The sequence below is a fragment of the Scyliorhinus torazame genome, chromosome 14, assembly GCF_047496885.1.
Source record: "Scyliorhinus torazame isolate Kashiwa2021f chromosome 14, sScyTor2.1, whole genome shotgun sequence".
Taxonomy (NCBI): Eukaryota; Metazoa; Chordata; class Chondrichthyes; order Carcharhiniformes; family Scyliorhinidae; genus Scyliorhinus; species Scyliorhinus torazame.
The window spans coordinates 82861808-82884888 of record NC_092720.1 but is presented as its reverse complement, the minus strand read 5'-3'; the positions used below and the strand labels follow the sequence as shown (position 1 = coordinate 82884888).

The 23081-nt window shown below is 47.4% G+C and overlaps 1 protein-coding gene across 1 annotated transcript in view; it reads right to left on the bottom strand.

The window, feature by feature from the left end:
- LOC140389856 (transient receptor potential cation channel subfamily V member 6-like) overlaps window positions 1-23081 on the bottom strand; it is a 218144-nt gene that overhangs the window by 128667 nt on the left and 66396 nt on the right. The window contains exon 2 of the mRNA XM_072474434.1: window positions 2753-2847. Within this exon, the coding sequence (XP_072330535.1) occupies window positions 2753-2847 (95 nt within the window). The remainder of the gene's footprint in view (window positions 1-2752; window positions 2848-23081) is intronic.

The window sequence follows — 23081 nt, the reverse complement described above, 5'->3', positions numbered from 1 at the left end:
ATTGCATTTAGCTTATTCAAGTATCACAGATTTGTACTATGTCACTTGGTTTCAGGTTAATAAGGTTAACTAACAAAAATAACTTTGCAAGTCCAGGGACGGTTCCACAATTTCCTATTCCATCTTGGTAATTTCTTCTTTCACCCTCAGTAGAATTCAAATGCAGATAGGAGAGCAGAGATGGAAAAAATGATTTGCATTAATCCTCTCTTTGATCCGGTACGCTCAGGAGGTTGCTCACGTGCTGATGGAGTTCTCCATTAGCGATGTTGCATATGATTAATTTCTTGGTCTACTAATTTTTTTACTGAAGTATATTTCCTATAAATTTCCCATAACATTTCAGGTAATTATTAAACACATTCAAGATTTTGGTCGACCTCTCTGCAAGGCAACTACCAGCTTTTTTTTTTAAGAAGGACTCATTTTTGAAATCAATTTTTGCAGGGAAACCTCATTGTCCAGGGACTTCTCTGTTTTTACTCTGTGATACATAATCACGTTGGCTTGCATGAATGGTTTGTGTTCTCGAGTGCACTGGGTGGAAAGGCCTCTTCCTTGTACATATGAGGTCCTTCGGAAAAGATTCTGCACTTCTTGCAAGGTTTCAGTTTATCAGAAATTTTCTTCCTCCTTCCATGAATTTACTTCAGTGTGTATTTCAGCTGACGTACTTTGTGGTTGCTGAGATTTACTCTGTATCTGTTGTTCTATCTGAACGATTTCTAATTATCATGTGTTGCTTTTTTTACAGTTGCTCTTACCTTGCAAGCTGCATTACTTTCTGAAATGCAAAGTTAGGGTTGAGTTTAGATTTTGCAGAAAGTTTTCCATTTCACAGTTCAACTGCAAGGCAGTTATTTTTTTCACCCTGTGAAGTAGTATATTCACAGTGCTGTCACAACAAGGGTTGTGTTGAAACTTTCAACAGGTTTCACCTTTTTGCTTTCTTCAGTTAAATTTTGTGCTCTTGAAGTTTACATTTTAGTACATCATGGAATGCATTTCGCCTCTTCTCATAATAATCCTGTGGTTTATCGGTCTCACTTTCCCAGTGACATTGATAAGAGAATATATTTTCCTTATTTCCACACCGCAAATCAGTATGCAAATTTGATTTTCTTCATTCTTTTTCTGGAAGCTTTTTCCTACCTTTCAGTTCTTTGAATGAACCTAATGCATCCCTTCACCTTTTGCAATTAACTTTTTCTAGAGGGCTTAATCCAAATGCTGCCATTTCCTGCACTCGTTCTGTTGCTGTGACTGACTTATGCAATCTCTGGAGTAAAATGGCTGAAAACCTGCTCAACATGGCTGCAGTGTACAATCCCACGAAGAAGCTCTCACTTTGGTCCAAGGATACAATTTCAGCAAACAGAGACATACTTTCACATTTTTTTCCCCAATCTCATTCTGATGAGATTTTTCTGACTAATGCATCTAGAGATAAACAGTTGGCATTATATGTGCTCTGAGCTACCTATCCCCTTTCTTTATGTCAGTGCATGGGATTAATACCACAAGTAGGAGAGAGATCAAATCAGGTAAAAATCAAGTGAGATGAGCAACTCAAAACCACGACAAGTGGAACAAGGTGGCTTCAACAAGTATTGCAATGGAGCAGAGGGGGTAAGAGAATAAACTGACTCAGAAGGGGGCTTATATCCCTGTCCAGTCAATGATCCCACACCAGAAATCTTGTCTTGATAAGATTGATACGGTCTTATAATTATTGCCAGCTCTAGTGTAGCTTGATTACATTCATCATTTTCTTTATCACTGCCTCACTCTATTTTTATATCAGCCAATTTATCCCACCTTCTGCAGTGATCTGTTCCAATTCCAGTGGTCGATATGCAGGTTTCTGCATCTACTTCCAAAGTATAAGAGTAAAAAAAGAGAATTAACTCAACAACCTTTCCCAGGATCCTGGACAAAATGTTGTGAATGCTTTCTCAATGGAAAAGGCTGCACTCAGTGACTATAGGTTTGTGATGCCCCAGGCCATGACCAGACCTTTGCTACAGACTACAAAATATCCTCTTGGCTTTCCATATACTTTTCCATTATTCCACAAACTTCAGAGTTACGTGAATAAAATATGGGAAATTTCTAATTTTGTAGAGTAACGGGTTACTGTTGTTACATATGGTTGAAGTTAGCATACCAACTTCTGCAATGGGCCCAACATATTAAACATGCAACCAGATGCCGTCAAGTTACCATCACTGTGGGGTGACCAATATTGTGCCTGTGGTGTACAGTTTTAAAATATTGTAACTTATCAGCAGCTATTAATGTTATTCTAGGGGCCTATCTCTATCTCCACATGTGCACAATCGCGTCTAGGCACAGAAATACAGTACACATATTCTCTCCTGTGTCTTTACATATACAGGAATACTGACACTGCACAAGTGTCCGATGGTTATCCATGTTTTTGAAGTGATTCCATCATTCGGTCTTGACCCCAACTTTGCAGAGGCATTGAGACAGATCAAAGTCTGCAGTTTTCTTTGGTAGGGTATTCTGGATCAATGGTGGAAATCTGGCTCTTTTCATTCACAATTTTTGTTCAGGGTAGATATAAAAACCTATACACAGCATTACTGAATAAGCTGCAATGTAGTAATGCCGTAATTCAGGCCCTTTGAAAGATTTTCCAGTTTGCTACAGTGCAAAAGCTTTGCCAGGTTTGAGGCATGTGGTATTTTGTGCAATATATTGCTTCCTGCAGCAACATTTTACTCACCTCTCTCATAAGGATCTACATTTTTTTCCTGTATTAAATTCTTCAAGGTTTCAACATCATTTTCTCTTGCAGCTTTGAATAAGGGACTTTCTGTTCTGCAAAGTGAAATCATTTATTTTTGTAATCCAGCAGTTAAAAGTTTAAGTTGATTTTAAATGTTAATTAAAAGTATAAATACAACACATGGCTAAATAGTTACAAGTTGTCATTCTACTTGTAGCAAATTCCACATGGAAAGGTGAAATTGGTTTCACCGTTGCTAGGAACACAAGAAAAAAAAATGGAATTAGAAGTAGTCCTTCGGCCCATCAAACTCTTTACTTCTACAAAGCAGAAATATCCATTCCGACATGGATTTTACCATTTCCTCGCCTGAAAAACAATTCAATGAGATTCACCCACTTCTGCCTCAGGAATCAGACTGAGCAGAATTCAATAATACCTAACTTTACATCACACTTTATTCATTTGCTTGATCCATTGTAATCCGTCATCTGATCCTATGAACTGCCACAGGAACCATCCAGTTCCACACAACATAAAAGGAGAAATTTACCCTTTTAGTTTTTAATGCCATTAACAGACACAGGTTAATTACTTTTTCTGGAGTTTAATGAAGAAAATCAGTACTCATTGGAATTCCTTCTGATCTTGAGGTAAATAATTTGTTATTCATGCCCTTTAGTTTTACATTCAAAAACTGAGTCAAATAAGTTACACTGTCACCTATTAGCACTTGACAACCAATCATGCTCTTTACCAATTCCTTTCTCCTACAATAGAAACATGTTTAGCTTGGAAGTTACACTTCATAAAATGAAGTCCAGAGTTCTAGAATAATTCTTACCGCTGTTCGCCAACAGTGTGTGTATGTCAAATTCTTCCTAAAGTGGGCGCCTCTATCTTTCATTTCAGTACATTACCATTACATACCACATCTCCTCGCCCGTGATTTTATAACCATTAATGTAAAATGGTGGCAAATCCTGTCAGGGTGTCCAAAACGTGGCACATTGTTCCAAACATCACCTTACAATTATTCACATGAAGTTGTTCTATTTCTGCTAATAGAATCCCTATAGTGCAGGAGGACGCTATTTGGCCCATCGAGTTTGCACCGACCCTTTGAACGGCCATACTACCTAAGCCTAATACCACTTCCTATTCCTGCAACCCCACCCTAAGGGGCAATTTAGCATGGCCAATCAACCTAACTTGCACGTCTTTGGACTGTGAGAAGAAACCCATGTTGACATGGGGAAAATGTGCAAACTCTGCACTGACAGTCACCCAAGGCCAGAATCTAAACCAGGTCCCCGGTGCTCGGAGGCAGCAGTGCTAACCACCTAGCCGTACCAGCAATATATTCAAGTTTTGCTTTGAAAAGATTTGAACTGACTGAATATTCCCATTACATGGTGAATAACAATCCCAAATCTTTTCCTTCCCTACCTTTCATAGACGTATATTGCATGTTTCTTTTCCAATATAGAATCATAGAACAGAATCCCTACAATTCAGAAGGCGGCCATTCAGCCTATCGAGTCTGCACTGGCCCTTGGAAAGAGCACCTTACTTAAGCCCACGCCTTCACCCAATCTCCATAACCCCACCTCACCTTTTGGACACTAACACTAAGGGGCAATTTAGCATGGCCAATCCATTTAACCTGCACTTCTTTGAACTGTGGGAGGAAACTGGAGCACCCGGAGGAAACCCACGCAGACACGGGGAGAAAGTGCAAACTCCACACAGTCACCCTAGGCCAGAATTGAACCTGGGTCTCTGGAGCTGTGAGGCAGAAGTGCTAACCACTGTGCCACCCCTATATACATAATCTTACATTGATTCATATGAAAATCCTTATTCCAATTCTTAAGCCATCTATTTAATTAGTTTGGATCCTTTTCTTCTTTCCATCTCCAAATCTTACACCATTAAAAATCATAAGCAGAAAGTTTCTGCTAATTTCTTCCAATGACCAACAGTAAATTCAGCAGAACCCTTGGATAATGATGTGAACTTGTGTTGTTAGCCATTCTTGCTGTTTCACCAGAGGCTCTGCATATTTGGAGTAGCTCCTTGTAAATATTCCAGATGATACCAGTTGAATCAAGAGGTGACCCAAAACCAACGCTGGGAAATCCACTAGTCACTTTTCCTCCACATATCTTTATCATCCACCTTCTGTTGCCAAGTCTGTTTTCCATCATGTTTGTGAATCTGCCATTAATTCTTTATTAGTCAGCACATGCAGAAATTTACCAAATTACTTCTCAAAGTCAAAGTAAATCTTCCTTTGCAACCCACTCATCTTCCTGAATAATTCCAGTAAGATTTAGCAATTGTTGCTTGTAAATTCATGCCAACAGTTTTTCACGGAATCCAATTAAACGGTTTATACACACCCCAAAATAGTTGAAAATTCAATTGCAGTAGTAGGATAATATTGAATGTTGAACCGCTGCACTTTGGTAGCTGTGAACGGGAGAAATCAGGGTGCAGTGTGGGGGAAAGCAAGTGCTATAAAAAAAACATATCTGGAATTCCGAGGCCTTCACTCCGGGAGCTGTGAGAGGGAAAAGTCAGAGTGTAGTGTGGGGGAAGGTGAGAGCTATAAAAAAAAACTTACCTCCGGGATTCTGAGGCCTTCACTCCAGCAGCTATGAGCGGGAGAAATCAGAGTGCAGTGTGAGAAGGTAAATGCTACAAATAAAAACTTACTTCCGGGATTTTGAGGCCTTCACTTCGGGAGCTGTGAGGGGGAGAAATCAGGATGCAGTCTGGGAAGGCAAGTGCTACTCTTGATTCACTGAAACTGACATTGAATTCTGACTGGGAAACAAAACCAAAAAGTAACATTACAGGAGGGCTTTTATTTTATTGGCTTAGGGAAGCTGTGCTAAATTTGAAAATCCATTTTAAATCACAGGTTATAAATTGCTTTCAGAAGCGATAATAAGAAGAAATATTTTTTTTAAAAAGTTTAAATTAAAAAATATTTTTTAAAAAATTAAAAACGAATTAAATAAAATAAGGATGAAGGGCCACGTGATGTGTTGTTCCTGCATGATGTGGGAGCTGGTAGACCGCATTGTAGTTCCCAGTGACCACGTCTGTAAGTGTTGGTTGTTCGAGGAACTCCAGCTCAGAGTTAATGAGCTGGATTCTGAGCTTCAAATGCTGCAACACATCGGGGAGGGGGAGACATATCAGGACATCTTGTTCCAAGAGGCAGTCACACCCCCTTAGATTAAATACCATGAATTCAGCCAGTGCTCAGGGACAGGAGGGTGTGGCTGCGAGTGAGGCAGGTAGAGGGATCCAGGAGGCAGGTTTGCAGGAGTCTCAGCCCCTAAGCTTGTCCAACACGTTCGAGATTCTTGCTCCCTGTGAGGACGGGAACGGGGACTGCAGCGAGGATGAGCAAACTGACCTCAGCGCTGTGGTACAGGGAGCCGTTCAAGTGGGGGGGGGGGGGGGGGGGAGAGAAAATAAATGTAGTTATAATTGGGGATAGTATAGTTAGGGGCATTGACACTCTTCTCTGTGACTAGGATTGAGAATCATGAAGGCTTTGTTGCCTGCCTGGTGGCTTGGGTTCAGGATATCTCATTTGGGCTGCAGACAAACTTGGAGTGGGAGAGTAATGATCCAATTGTCGTGGTTCACATTGGTACCAACGACATAGGTAGAATAAGGATAGAGGTACTGCTAATGGAGTATGAACAGTTAGGAGCTAATTTAAAAAGCAGAACCAAAAAGGTAATAATCTCTGCATTACTACCTGAGCCACAAGCTAATTGGTACAGAGTCAAAATGATTAAGGTGGTAAATGCGTGGCTAAAAGATTGGTGTGGAAGGAATGGGTTTGAATTCATGGGACATTGGCTCCAGTACTGGGGAAGAGGGGACCTGTTCTGATGGGACAATCTTCATCTGAATCATGCTGGGACCAGAGTCCTGGCAAACTGTTTAACTAGGGCTGTAGATAAGGCTTTAAACTAAATAGTTGGGGGGAGGGTGCAATGATGTGGAGAATTAGAAAATCAAAGTTAAAAGAGAGGGTAGAAGTGCAGGTTAATGACGAGGACTTTAAACTAGTTAAAGGAGCCGAGGGCTCAGGAGAGGTTAGTAAAGTTTCCAGACCACGTAATAGAACAAAGAGTATAGAAGGTGGCAGAAATCTAACATCAGGCAGAGCACAAAAGATGACAAGTATGAGAAAGCAGGTGGTCAATGCAGGGCTGAGGGTGTTATACCTAAATGCACGCAGAATATGGGACAAGGTAAATGAGCTTGTTGCGCACATTGAAATTGGCCAGTACAATGTTGTGGGCATCACAGAGACGTGGCTGCAAGGGGATCAGGGCTGGGATCTAAATATCCATGGGTACGTGTCCTATAGAAAGACAGGCAAATGGGTGGGGTTGCATTGTTAGTAAGGAATGAAGTTAATTCGATAGCAAGATGCGATATAGGATCAGAAGGCATGGTTCGCACGGCCCGCCGGCGATTCTCCGACCTTGCGGGGGGTTGGAGAATCCTGTCCCAGGTGTAGCGGATCCCAAGAAAAGGAATTTGTGTGGGTAGAGTTGAGGAATCGCAAAGATAAAAAGACCCTGATGGGAGTTATGTCCAGGCCCCCTAGCAGTCAAGATGTGGGCAGAAAATAAATCAGGCGCTAGAAAAGGTAATATTACAATAATCATGGGGGACTTCAATATGGGGGTGGACTGGGAAAATCTGGGGCAGGATTCTCCCATCGGGCGTCTAAGTGCCGACCCCGGCGTAAAAATGGGAGTGTTTTACTCCGGCGTCGGCACCCGTGCCGGGACCCAATTCTGCGGCCCACAGGGAGCTAGCATGGCGCGAGCCCACGCCGCTTCAGCTGCCGATCCCAGCCTGAACCCAGCGCAGAGGGGTCCACACATGCGCAGTTGGGCCAGTGCCAACCCATGCCGGCCTGGGCCGGAGAGTCATCGCATACCCTGACCGGCACCGCGCCGACCACGCCGGCCCCAATGCCGCCAATTCTCCGCTCTGCGGAGAATCGCTTCCCGGCATCGGGGCGGCGTGGCGCGGCTCGCACGGCCCGCCGGCGATTCTCCGACATTGCGGAGGGTCGGAGAATCCTGCCCCACCCAGGTGTAGTGGATCCCAAGAAAAGGAATTTGTGGAATGTCCAAAAGATGTTTTTTTGGAGCAGCTTGTGACAGAGCCTACTAAGGAATGGGCAATTCTGGATTTGGTGATGTGTAATGATGCAGACTTGATTTGGGAACTTAAGGTGAAGGAACCCTTGGGGTGCAGTGACCGCAATATGATAAAATTTACCCTGCAGTTTGAAAGAAATAAGCTGGAATCCCGATGTAACTGTATTATCCTTATTTAATTGTAACTACAAAGACATGAGGGAAGAGCTGGCCAGAGTTGATTGGAAGGGGAACCTAGCAGGAAAGACAGAGGAACAGCAATGGTAGGGGTTTTTGGGGGTTATTCAGGAGGCACAACAGAAATTCATCTAAAAGAGGAGGAAACAGGTAAATGGGAGAACAAGGGATCCATGGCTGACGAGGGAAGTCAAGGACAGCAAAAATGCGAATGGAAAAGCATACAAAGTGACGAGGATTAGTGGGAATCCAGATGATTGGGAAGCCTTTAAAAGTGAGCAGAGTACAACTAAAAAAGAAATAAGGGGTGAGAAGATGAAATATGAGTGTAAGCTAGCAAGTAATTTAAAAGAAGAGTATTTTCAATATATAACGGTAAGAGAGAGGCAAGAATAAACACTGGACCACTGCAAAATGAAGCTGGAGAAGCAGTAATAGGAAACAAAGAAATGGCAGAGGAACTGAAAAGTTACTTTGCATCAGTCATCAGGGTGAAAGACACCAGTGGGATACCAGAGCTCCAGGAGAATCAAGGTCATCATGAAGGAGAAGGTTCTTGGGAAACTGAAAGGTCTGAAGGTGAATAAACCAACTGGACTGGATGGACTACACCTCAGTGTTTTAAAGGAGATAGCTGAGGAGAGTTTGGAGCCATTGGTGGTGATCTTTCAGGAATTGCTGGAGGCAAGGAAGGTCCCAGAGGACTGGAAAATGGCTAATGGAACACCCGTGTTTAATAAGAGAGGGAGGCAGAAGATGGAAAATTATAGGCCGGTTAGCTTGACATTGGTAAAATTTTAGAGTCCATTATTAAAGATGTGATTGCGGAGTACTTGGAAGTGCATGGTAAAATAAGACTGAGTCAGCATGGCTTCGTCTAGGGCAGATCATGTCTGATAAATCTGTTAGACTTCTTTGAGGAGGTAACAAGGAAGTTAGACAAAGGAGAACCAGTGGACGTGATTTATTTAAATTTCCAGAAGGTCTTTGACAAGTGTCGCATAGGAGACTGTTAAATAAGTTAAGAGCCCATGGTGTTAAGGGTAAGGTCCTGGCATGGATAGAGGATTGGCATACTGGCAGAAGGCAGAGTGTGGGGATAAAGGGGTCTTTTTCAGGGTGGCAGCCGGTGACTAGTGATGTCCCTCAGGGGTCGGAGCTGGGACCACAACTTTTCACAATATACATTAATGAACTGGAAGAAGGAACTGAAGGCACTGTTGCAAAGTTTGCAGATGATACAAAGATATGCAGAGGGACAGATAGTATTGAGGAAGCACGGGGGCTGAAGAAGGACTTGGACAGGCTAGGAGAGGGGGCAAAGATGGAATACAATATGGAAAAGTGTGCACTTGGGTAGGAGGAATGGAGGCATAGACTATTTTCTAAATGGGGAAATTCTTAGGAAATCAGAAGCACAAAGGGACTTGGGAATCCTTGTTCGTGATTCTCTTAAGGTTAACGTGCAGGTTCAATCGGCAGTTCGGAAGGTAAATGCAATGTTAGCATTCATGTTGAGAAGGCTAGAATACAAGAGCAGGGATGTCTAAGGCTGTATAAGGCTCTGGTCAGACCCCATTTGGAGTATTGTGAGCAGTTTTGGGCCCCCTATCGAAGGAAGGATGTGCTGGCCTTGGAAAGGGTCCAGAGGAGGGTCACAAGAATGATCCCTGGAATGAAGAGCTTGTCGTATGAGGAGTGATTGAGGACTCTGGATCTGTACTCGTTGGAGTTTAGAAGGATGAGGGGGAGATCTTATTGAAACGAACAGGATACTGCAAGGCCTGGGCAGAATGGACGTGGAGAGCATGTTTCCACCAGTAGGAAAAACTAGAACCAGAGGACACAACTTCAGACTAAAGGAACAATCCTTCAAAACAGAGATGAGGAGGAATTTCTTCAGCCAGAGGGTAGTGAATCTGTGGATCTCTTTGCTGGAGAAGGCTATGGAGGCCAAATCATTGTGCATCTTTAAGACCGAGAGTGGCCTAATTCTGCTCCTATGTCTAATGGTCTTGTTTACAAAGGGAAACATCATTCACCAACCAAAGCTTTGTCCAAAACAAATGAGTCAGTAAAAAAATAGGTTCAAATGACAGCCTTTTCTTTTGGCAAAGAAAATTACCCTAAAGTTCTGTAGGCGTTTACCATATCTAGATTAATGCAAAGGACAAGCCATTTGTCAGCACAGTCTGTATAGAAAGATGATAATGGACTATGAGATTTTGTAGAATCAGATGAAGGGGATATCGGAAGTAGTTAAAAAAATTAAGTTAATGAAAGAAGCACCTCCAACTTTAAGAATCAGAATAAGGGGTGAGATTCTCCGACCCCCCGCCGGGTCGGAGAATCGCCGGGGGCTGGCGTGAATCCCGCCCCCGCTGGTTGCCGAATTCTCCGGCACCGGATATTCGGCGGGGGTGGGAATCGTGCCGCGCCGGTTGGCGGCCCCCCCCCCGTGATTCTCCGGCCCGAATGGGCCGAAGTCCCGCCGCTAAAATGCCTGTCCCGTCGGCGTAGATTAAACCACCTACCTTACCGGCGGGACAAGGCGGCGTAGGCGGGCTCCGGGGTCCTGGGGGGGGCGTGGGGCGATCTCTCCCCGGGGGGTGCCCCCACGGTGGCCTGGCCCGTGATCGGGGCCCACCGATCCGCGGGCGGGCCTGTGCCGTGGGGGCACTCTTTCCCTTCCGCCTTCGCCATGGTCTCCACCATGGCGGAGGCGGAAGAGACTCCCTCCACTGCGCATGCGCGGGAGTGCCATCAGCGGCCGCTAACGCTCCCGCGCATGCGCCGCCCGGAGAAGTCATTTCCGCGCGAGCTGGCGGGGCACCAAAGGCCTTTTCCGCCAGCTGGCGGGGCGGAAATTCGTCCCGCACGGGCCTAGCCCCTTAAGGTTGGGGCTCGGCCCCCCAAGATGCAGAGCATTCCGCACCTTTGGGGCGGCGCGATGCCCAACTGATTTGCGCCATTTTGGGCGCCAGTCGACGGACATCACGCCGATACCAGAGAATTTCACCTAAGATGAGGGAGATGATACCAAAAAAAAATGTAGATTTAATTGATGGCTTCAAACTTTCTATGAGTCGTGCCAACCGAAGGGAAGATTCTGAAAATGTTGAAGCAAAATGAGAGCAGAGATTGAAAAACTATACGCAGTTTGGGAAGAATTAAATGTTGTACAGGTTAGTATTACCTTTAGGGCTTAGATTTTGCCCAGATACTCAAAATATAATAAAAATATTACTCTGCAATTGTGGAAGTTTCAAAACATGAATAAATAATACATTCAAAGTTTGATATTTTTTAAAAACACACAATAGCAAATATATGTAAACATTTTGACTTCCCATTCAACCCAACTGTAAACGTATTTTTCTCCAATGCATTTTGTTCGCTCATTTCACTGACCATCCTCCAATATGGAAATTACAAATTGAGTTTGCTCCTTGGTCCTTACCAACATTATCTTGGCCTACCCGCAAGAGTAAAGTGTCTGAGGAGAATTTATCTACCTGCTTTCCCTCCCTCTAGTGCAGGATAATCTAGGGCGGGAATTACTGGCCACCAGGTCGAGTGTTTTTCAGCGGGAGAAGCGGCCTGCCAGCAGGATCTACCGGTCCCACCGCTGTCAATCGGATTTTCCATTGATAGCACCTCTCACGGACGGGAAACCCGTGTGCCGGCATGGGACCCCCGCCGGCGTGATCAGGCTGTAATTCTCACCTTAGTTTCAATTTTTTCCACCCAGTATCACTTTTAAGGCCATGTTCTCACCATAAAAAGAATTGAGTGCTGTCTTTAGCCTACCATTCATACCACAGTGCACTGCTCCACCATAGCACTGCCCTATATCTAGACACAAACCACACAGAATTATCTTTGCTTTGGACCACTGATCTATGATGACTCCGGTTAGATCCAAAAACGTAAACATGCTTAAAAACCTAATCTATGGGGACCTTTTATTTACTCAAGTTAGTGCCAAAAGAGAATACTACAGATATTTATGTATGCATGTATAAGAATCATTTCCATGACCATAAAATGCAAATAATATAATGCAAGCAGCTAATAATTCAAGAAAGCAATCATTCACAATAAAAAAAGCATCCCATCTTAAACTACTTCACAACAGCGGACACCAATCTACTCAACTGAGGACGTGACATCTTGATTTCAGCTTGTACAGATTTGTTAAACAGAGATCGTCATGTTGAGAAATCAATCAAGTGCTATCTATGGTCAGTATCCAGGATAAGACAGAATTCCGGTCTACACTGAACACAATGAGAGTTGGCTTCACGTGGACTGACCAGAGATCATTGGAGTTGCTTTTTCTGAGCCATGTCCCATTGATAGGTCTGTACTTTGGTTACTTTGGTTAATATATCTTATGTGTCACCGCACTTATATATTACTCAACAGGGGCGACATTCTCCGACCCCCTGCCGGCGTGCGCGACTCGCGCGGCGCCCCGGCAATTCTCTCACCCGGGGGGGGGAGAATACCGCCCACTGTATTTGCAAGCCCGCCCCCGCCGGTTGCCGAAGTCTCCGGCACCGAATATTCGGCGGGGGCGGGAATCACGCCGTGCTGGTTGGCGGGCCCCCCCCCGCTCGATTCTCCGGCCCGGATGCGCCGCCCGGAGATGTCATTTCCGCGCCAGCTGGCGGGGCAACAAAGGCCGTTTCCGCCAGCTTGGCGGGGCGGAAATTCATCCGGCACCGGCCTAGCCCCTCAATGTTGGGGCTCGGCCCCCAAAGATGCGGAGCATTCCGCACCTTTGGGGCGGCGCGATGCCCGTCTGATTGGCGCCGTTTTGGGCGCCAGTCGGCGGACATCGCGCCTTTTCCGGAGAATTTCGCCCCAGATCTTGAAACGGAGCTTCATGTGTGAAGTAAATTGTCTTTTATTCAGTTAGTTTCAAATGTCTCTTGATCAGGTCGGTTTGCTTGCAAATACAGTGGGCGGTATTCTCCCCCCCCCGGGTGAGAGAATTGCCGGGGCGCCGCGCGAGTCACGCACGCCGCCCCGAGCCCCACACGCGATTCTCCCACCCCCCCCAAAACCAGGGCTGCAAGAATCGCGCCGGGCCGCTCGGAGAATCGGCGCACACGGCAAGCGGCTGGTCCCAGAACCCCGGCGCCATGTTGGTGAGGGGCCAGCGCGTGTAAGAAGTTCCCCGCGCATGCGCATGATGGCGCGGCCTACCTGCGCATGTGCAGGAATGAGCTACCCCAAATGCGCATGCGTGGGTTGGCGCGGCGGTAAGGAGGCTGGAGCCGCTCCAGCATGAACTGCTCCAGCGCCATGCTGGCCCCCTGTGGGGGCCAGAATAGGTCGTGCCCGGGCCCTGTTCGCGCCGTCGTTCACGACGGCACGGGCACTTAGTCCCGGGAGCGGAGAATCCCGCCCAGAGTTTTTCAAAGTTCATTTTGTCCAAGTACTGAGTACTGAGTTGAATTCAATACAAATTATAGCTCTTGATAATTCCTTCTAATTGAATACACGGTACAGAAAAGTTGAAAATAAACAAAATGGCGGTTCAAAGCTAAAGTGCAGAAAGTAGCTTCAGAAATTAAGTAAGATGATTCCGGAATGAATTGTTCAAAACCGGCACGTACTTTTTAAGGTTATTGTTATCACCAATGTCTTTCCCCTTGTGGTAATACGAGGTATTGCAGTACCTGAGACGCTGATGACCATTGGTTAGACCCAGGAGTCTACTATTGGCTGTATTACGTAGCTCCGTCCCGAAGGCGGGGTATAAGGGATGGTGCCATCCCAGCAGCCTTCACTTTCTGTATCGAAGCTGCTGGGGAAAAGGTTCTAGCACATTAAAGCCTTCAGTTATGGAATCACTTTGTCTTGAGTGTAATTGATTGCGCATCAATTTAATCTGCTAGAACCTAATTTGGAAGGATGGATCTCCGAATCAAACCGGAGTGCATCCAGCTCAGCCCCCATGCGGATAACTCTGCTGCTATTTTTAAACACTGGTTGGCGTGCTTTAAGGGCTACCTCAACATGGCCGTAGGCACCCCCACGGAAGGACAGAAGATGCATCTCCTGCGCTCTCGGGTCAGCCCTGGGATCTACCCCCTTATCGAGAAGGCGGAGAACTATGCTGCTGCTATCGAACTGCTAGAAGGACATTACAACCGCCCTGTAAACCAGGTCCACGTTCATCACCTGCCTGCGACTAGGCGGCAAAGCCCCGAGGAAACGTTGGAAGATTTCTACCGGGCACTACTGAAGCTGTGAGACATTGGAGGCATTACCTGCCCTTCAGGAGATTCACTCTCCTCACGGAACAACGGTCGGTTGCCTTCATGTTCGATAATGCACAGCGGGGCAAGATTAAAAACAAGAAGATCTTGCGGTGGAGGATAGAACTCTCCGCCTTCAGCTACGAGATCTTGTACCGTCCGGGGAAGCTGAACGAGCCTCCTGATGCCCTGTCCCGCGGCACTTGTGCCACTGCACAAGTAGACCGCCTCTGATCCCTCCACGAGTACCTCTGCCACCCGGGGGTCACTCGTTTTTTCCATTTCGTCAAGACCCGCAACCTGCCCTACTCCATCGAGGTCAGGACAGTCACCAGGGACTGCCAAATCTGCGCGGAGTGCAAACCGCACTTCTACCGGCCAGAGAGGGCGCACCTGATAAAGGCTTCCCGTCCCTTTAAACGCCTCAGCATGGACTTCAAACATCCCCTCCCCTCCACCGACCGCAACACGTATTTCCTGAACGTGATTGATGAGTACCCCCGGTTCCCATTCGTCATCCCCTGCCCAGACATGACCACAACCAGTGTCATCAAGGCCCTCCAAGGTATCTTTACACTGTTCGGTTTCCCCGCATACATTCACAGTGATAGGGGGTCCTCCTTTATGAGCAACGAACTGCATCAATTCCTGCTCAGCAAGGGCATTGCCTCAAGCGGGACGGCCAGTTGCAACCCTGGGGAAACGGGCAGGTAGAGAGGGAGAACGGAACGGCCAGGAAGACCGTTCTACTGGCCCTACGGTCCAGGAATCTCCCGGTCTCCCGCTGGCAAGAGGTCCTCCCGGTGGCTCTCCACGCCATCCGGTCGCTGCTCTGTACAACCACAAATCAGACGCCTCATGAACATCGCCTTGTTTTCCCCAGGAAGTCCACCTCCGGGACCTCGCTCCCAACCTGGCTAGCGACACCCGGACCCATCCTGCTTCGGAAGCACGTGCGGGCGCACAAGTTAGACCCGTTGGTCGAGACGGTCCACCTGCTGCATGCTAACCCCCAGTGCGCCTACGTGGCATTCCCTGACGGCCAGCAAGACACAGTCTCCCTTCGGGACCTGGCGCCCGCGGAACCCCACGCGCACCCGAACCATTACCCCCACCCCCACCTCCCCCACAGCACCTCACTGGAGGGTCAGTACTCCCGCCGTTCCTGCCTAGGCCCGACCACCCACCGATGCCCCCGACAGGCGCCCTCCCCCCCCGGTCAATCTTTTGCCCCTATAGTGCCGCCTAGGGGTGACGAAGCTGCCAGGGAGGACGACACCATGCTCCCGGAGTCGCAACCACCAGGACCCCCGTCAGAATCACCGCCAAAGCCCAGACGCTCCAGAAGGACGACCAGGCCGCCCGATCAACTGATTGCTGCACTATGAACACTTTGTACATATCCTCGACATCACGGTACCTCCATACCATAAGACCATAAGACCATAAGACATAGGAGCGGAAGTAAGGCCATTCGGCCCATCGAGTCCACTCCGCCATTCAATCATGGCTGATTTCAACTCCATTTACCCGCTCTCTCTCCATAGCCCTTAATTCCTCGAGAAATCAAGAATTTGTCAACTTCGGTCTTAAAGACACTCAACGTCCCGGCCTCCACCGCCCTCTGTGGCAATGAATTCCACAGACCCACCACTCTCTGGCTGAAGAAATTTCTCCTCATCTCTGTTCTAAAGTGACTCCCTTTTATTCTAAGGCTGTGCCCCCGGGTCCTAGTCTCCCCTGCTAATGGAAACAACTTCCCTACATCCACCCTATCTAAGCCATTCATTATCTTGTAAGTTTCTATTAGATCTCCCCTCAACCTCCTAAACTCCAATGAATATAATCCCAGGATCCTCAGACGTTCATCGTATGTTAGGCCTACCATTCCTGGGATCATCCGTGTGAATCTCCGCTGGACCCGCTCCAGTGCCAGTATGTCCTTCCTGAGGTGTGGGGCCCAAAATTGCTCACAGTATTCTAAATGGGGCCTAACTAATGCTTTATAAAGCTTCAGAAGTACATCCCTGCTTTTATATTCCAAGCCTCTTGAGATGAATGACAACATTGCATTTGCTTTCTTAATTACGGACTCAACCTGCAAGTTTACCTTTAGAGAATCCTGGACTAGGACTCCCAAGTCCCTTTGCACTTCAGCATTATGAATTTTGTCACCGTTTAGAAAATAGTCCATGCCTCTATTCTTTTTTCCAAAGTGCAAGACCTCGCACTTGCCCACGTTGAATTTCATCAGCCATTTCTTGGACCACTCTCCTAAACTGTCTAAATCTTTCTGCAGCCTCCCCACCTCCTCCATACTAGAGATAGATAACATCCATTGGCTTTCCTTGGTCTAACCTATTTGTTATCTCTTCAAAGAACTCTAACAGGTTTGTCAGGCACGACCTCCCCTTACTAAATCCATGCTGACTTGTCCTAATCTGACCCTGCACTTCCAAGAATTTAGAAATCTCATCCTTAACAATGGATTCTAGAATCTTGCCAACAACCGAGGTTAGGCTAATTGGCCTATAATTTTCCATCTTTTTCCTTGTTCCCTTCTTGAACAGGAGGGTTACAACAGCGATTTTCTAATCCTCTGGGACTTTCCCGAACTCCAGTGACTTTTGAAAGATCATAACTAACGCCTCCACTATTTCTTCAGCTAGCTCCTTTAGAACTCTAGGATGTAGTCCATCTGGGCCCGGAGATTTATCAATTTTTAGACCTCTTAGTTTCTCTAGCACTTTCTCCTTTGTGATGGCTACCATATTCAACTCTGCCCCCTGACTCTCTGGAATTGTTGGGATATTACTCATGTCTTCTACTGTGAAGACTGACGCAAAGTACTTATTTAGTTCCTCAGCTATTTCCTTGCCTCCCATCACAAAATTACCAGCGTCATTTTGGAGCGGCCCAATGTCAACTTTTGTTTTTAATGTATTTAAAGAAACTTTTACTATCATTCCTAATGTTACTGGCTAGCCTACCTTCATATTTGATCCTCTCTTTCCTTATTTCTCTCTTTGTTATCCTCTGTTTGTTTTTGTAGCCTTCCCAATCTTCTGACTTCCCACTACTCTTTGCCACATTATAGGCTTTCTCTTTTGCTTTGATGCATTCCCTAACTTCCTTTGTCAGCCATGGCTGCCTAATCCCCCCTCTGATAACCTTTCTTTTCTTTGGGATGAACCTCTGCACTGTGTCCTCAATTACTCCCAGAAACTCCTGCCATTGCTGTTCTACTGTCTTTCCCACTAGGCTCTGCTCCCAGTCGATTTTCGTCAGTTCCTCCCTCATGCCCCTGTAGTTACCTTTATTTAACTGTAACACCTTTCCATCTGATTCTACCTTCTTTCTTTCAAATTGGAGATTGAATTCTACCATATTATGATCACTGCCTCCTAAGTGCTCCCTTACTTTAAGATCTTTAATCATGTCTGGCTCATTACATAACACTAAGTCCAGAATGGCCTGTTCCCTCGTGGGCTCCATCACAAGCTGTTCCAAAAAGCCTGGTCATACCATGCTAAAGGCGACTATTAACGCTGGCCACCACCCCCACCGGGCTCTTTTTTAACAGGGGGTGAATGTGGTAGTACCAGGTATTGCGGTACCTGAGAGGCTGATGACCATTGGTTAGACCCAGGAGTATACCATTGGCTGTATTACATAGCTCCGCCCTGAAGGCGGGGTATAAAAGATGGTGCCGTCCCAGCAGCCTTCACTTTCTGTATCGAAGCTGCTGGGGAAAAGGTTCTCGCAGATTAAAGCCTTCAGTTATGGAATCACTTCGTCTTGCGTGTAATTGATTGCGCATCACCCCTTTCTGGCTGTGATTGAGTTAAAGTAATTACAGTTAATTCAATTTGATTGCGATGTCTGCCCATCACATTTTAATATGGGGTGATTGAAATACGTCTTTCTCATGAAGCATTATCCGTTGTCGTGTAAACTGTTTCTGGGAATATAGCCCAGAAACTTAAATTAACAAAATGTGTCCTTGCTCTGTCTGCCCTCATTATCTTGAAGTTTCTCATGGGATTCAGCAGTTTTTACTGTCATGCTTGAAATGTGTGTTTTTAACAAACCATTTTGAGATGCCATTTTAAATCATGGGTCATTTATTCCTTTAAACTTGTTATATACTAAAAAGGTAGATTCTATCGTCCTTCATTGGGCAATTCTCCAAGTTCCCAAGGTCTACTGTGGTTTCAAAGATGGAAAACTTTTCCTTGTAGGTAGGAGAAGCTGAAAACAATTTATTTCTGTTAAACTGAAAAGATAATTTGATATTAATTTGCAGATGTTTGGGGCCAATGTACCTCTCTTCCACTACCAATATTATCAATTCCTAGCGGTCACCATGTAACCATAGAAGGAGTCAGAAAAACAACAGCTCTTTTTGAAAGAATGGAGCAAGAATATGGGCACAAATTCTGCCCTTGGACCTCAAAACCTTACCTTGGCTAAACATGGGCTGAATTAAAGGTCTTAAAATATAATATGAATTGTTGGGTAATTCTGAACTTTTAAATACCACTGATTGACCTTCTAATGCTGCCCTGTTGCAGCACACTGTGCTTCCTTTGGCAGTGCAAGACCCCTTCTTGCTTATAGGAATCCTGCAGGCAACAACATTCACAACCCAGGAAATTGGGTCAGTGACATAGCAAAGCCCATGGGGCATAATTCCCCCCCGCCCACGCCAGGTGGGAGAATCGCCGGGGCACCGCGCGTGTCCTGCCACGCTGCCACCCCCCCCCAAACCGAAGCGGCGAGAATCACGGCTGGCCGCTCGGAGAATCGCCGCTCGCCGTTTGCAACGGGCGAGCGGCGATTCTCCGGCCTGGATGGGCCGAGCAGCCAGCTGAACATGACGGGTTCCTGCTGGCGCCTTCCACACCTGGTCGCTGCCGGTGGGAACAACGCGGGAACGCTGGGAGGGCGGCCTCAAATGGGGTCTGGCCAGCGATCGGTGCCCACCGAACGGCGGGCCAGCCACTCTGAAGGAGGACCTCCTTTCCTCCGCCGCCCCGCAAGATCCATCCGACATCTTCTTGCGGGGCGGCCTCGGGGAGGACGGCAACCGCGCATGCGCGGGTGACGTTATTTACGCAGTGCCACTTTTACGCGGCGCCAAGGCCCGACGCACGTAAATGACGCAGTGCCGCTCATAGTCCCCGGGCGGGAGAATAGGGGGTGGGCGCGGGCTCCAACGCCGGAGTGAAACACTCAGGTTTTCACTCCGGCGTCGGGACTTCGTCTCCTGATGGGAGAATTGCGCCCCAGGTGTCAGGCAGAAGGCCTGCCCTGAGCCTCCGTCACAGTAAATTTGGAAGAGGAAAATCCAGTCCACATTGTGCAGTCCAATGAAACGAGAAACAGATTAGACATTAAAAACAATATTGTTCTGGGATTTCAATAAAATGCAATATATTTTAGCAAATGCTTGCAGGTTCCAGCGATGCAGTGAATTAGACTGATAAACCTTTATCAGCAAACATACTCATAGAATCATAGAATTTACAGTGCAGAATAAGGCCATTCAGCCCATCGGGTCTGCACCGACTCTTGTAAAGAGCACCCCACATAAGCCCACATCTCCCCGTAACCCCGTAACCCCACCCAACCCAACCCCACTCAACCCAACCGTTTTGGACACGAAGGGCAATTTATCATGGCCAACCCACCTAACCTGCACATCTTTGGACTTTGGGAGGAAACCCACGCAGACGCAGGGAGAATGTGCAGACTCCGCACAGACAGTGACCCCAGCCGGGAATCAAACCTGGGACCCTGGAGCTGTGAAGCAACTGTGCTAACCACTGTGCTACCCTCAAATCTATCTGCCTCAGCACATCTGCTGCTAAAAATCTCATCCACACCTCTGTTACCTCTAGAATTGGCTATTCCAACAAACTGCTGACTGGCCTTTACCCACTTTCTACTGTCTATAACATTGACGTCATCTAAACCTCTGCTGCGCCATGTTCTAAACTGCATAAAGTCTCATTCACCATCTTTCATGCTGGGTGACCTCTATTGGCTTATGGTTAATCAACACCTTAGTTATAAAATTCTCATAACTGTTTTAAAATCCTGCCAAGAACTCCCCACTCCCCATCACTGTAACCTCCTCCAGTCCTATAACCCCCCCCCTCCCCCCAAGATCTCTGTACTCCTCCAATTCTGGTCTCTTCATTCCAAGTTTAATTGCTCCCCCTGTCCCAAGCTTTGGAATTTCCTTCCTAAGCCTCTCCAACTCTAATCACTTTTTGCTCCTTCACAGTTAATTGCATTAAAAAAACCTAGCAGCAATTTGGCATCAAATTGGCAGTAACTCAAGGAAGATAACTTCTATGGAATAATTAAAGGTCAGGCCACATCAGTAGCTGACAGGGCAATGAGTATATTAAGCCACACCTACTCTGTAATTTATATTCGCAAGGAGTGTCTGGCACTGACATTGAGACTTTCAAAATGTGAAATATTTTCTTCAACACAGACATTTTCTCACTGCATTGCATGCGGTATCAGTCCCAAGGTCTAAAATACCGATGAGCAGAAGACCTTCCTCATTTGTCACAAAACGTCTGTCTATAAAATCTGTAACTCAGCAACAGAGTTTAGGGGCGAAATTCTCCCCCAACGGCGGGATGTCCGCCGACTGGCGCCAAAGACGGCGCCAATCAGACGGGCATCGCGCCGGCCCAAAGGTGCGGAAAGCTCCGCATCTTTGGCGGCCTAGCCCCAACATTGAGGGGCTAGGCCGACGCCGGAGGGATTTCCGCCCCGCCAGCTGGCGGAAATGGCGTTTGTTGCCCCGCCAGCTGGCGCGGAAATGCGGCGCATGCGCGGGAGCGTCAGCGGCCGCTGTCAGTTTCCCGGCACATTCGCGGGAGCGTCATCGGCCGCTGTCAGTTTCCCGCGCATGCGCAGTGCTGAGAGTCTCTTCCGCCTCCACCATGGTGGAGGCCGTAGCGGAGGCGGAAGGGAAAGAGTGCCCCCGCGGCACAGGCCCGCCCGCGGATCGGTGGGCCCCGATCGAGGGCCAGGCCACCGTGGGGGCACCCCCCGGGGTCAGATCGCCCCGTGCCCCCCCCCCCCCCCCCCCGGAGCCCGCCCACGCCGCCTGGTCCCGCCGGTAAATACCAGGGGCGAAATTCTCCCCCAACGGCGGGATGTCCGCCGACTGGCGCCAAAGCCGGCGCCAATCAGACGGGCATCGCACCGGCCCAAAGATGCGGAATGCTCCGCATCTTTGGCGGCCTAGCCCCAACATTTAGGCCAACGCCGGAGGGATTTCCGCCCCGCCAGATGGCGGAAATGGCGTTTGTTCCCCCGCTAGCTGGCGCGGAAATGCGGCGCATGCGCGGGAGCGTCAGCGGCCGCTGTCAGTTTCCCGCGCATGCGCAGTGGGGTGAATCTCTTCCGCCTCCGCCATGGTGGAGGCCGTAGAGGAGGCGGAAGGGAAAGAGTGCCCCCCTGGCACAGGCCCGCCCGCGGATCGGTGGGCCCTGATCGCGGGCCAGGCCACCGTGCTGATCGCCCCGCGCCCCCCCCCAGGACCCCGGAGCCCGCCCACGCCGCCTGGTCCCGCCGGTAAATACCAGGTTTGATTTGCGCCGGCGGGACAGGCAATTCCTGGACGGGACTTCGGCCCATCCGGGCCGGAGAATCCAGCAGGGGGTCCCGTTCCCGCCCCCGCCCAATCTGCGGTACCGGAGACTTTGGCGGGGGCGGGATTCACGGCGGCCAACGGCCATTCTCCGACCCGGCGGGGGGTCGGAGAATGACGCCCTAGATCTTCAAAAACTAACATCTGCTGCAAAAATAAAACCAAATTTTGTTGTCTGCTTGTACATTTCTAGAGGTGCACATCTGATTTAAACGTTAGCATAAATCAGATACAAATGAAAATAACTTACCAATGTAGCATGTTTGTCTAAATAGTACCATTTTATTAGTCCTTTGCAATAAATATATATATGATGGCAAGTAAACACATTTAAATTATATGTGGTTTCTTAATGATGAAGGCAACTATTTGAAATGTTATTAATCATGCCTCCAAGGTGACAAGTTTAGTGTAATATTTTTAATAAATACATGTTCACTGTTTGGGTTGCTGCAAAGTACATCAAACATCATTGTATTTCTGCATAAACTTTAGGCAATGTTGATCATGCTGTTTCTGCCTTCAAACTTTGAGAATCACCATTAAACAAGAATAATAATTGGACAGTTCATGTTCAGTGGAGATACCCACTGGAGGCATAGGTCACCCATGGATGAAGTTCCCCATCTGCCTAAACTTTTAACCCCCTGTCTCCCCATTGCACGGCCTTTCTGTTTGTTCTCAGTGGCCCATCGCACTCGCCTCACATCTGGTCTAAACAATCCCGCAGCCTGGACTTTCTGGTGTACTGGCAGTGACCAACATGTGGCATGGTGGCACAGTGGGTAGCACTGCAGCCTCACAGCTCCAGGGACCCGGGTTCAATTCCGGCATCGGGTGACTGTGTGGAGTCTGCAAGTTCTCCCCGTGCCTGCATGGGTTTCCTCCAGTTGCTCTGGTTTCCTCCCACAGTCCAAAGATGTGCAGGTTAGGTGGATTGGCCATGGTAAAATTGCCCCTGAGTGTCCAAAAGGTTAGGTGGG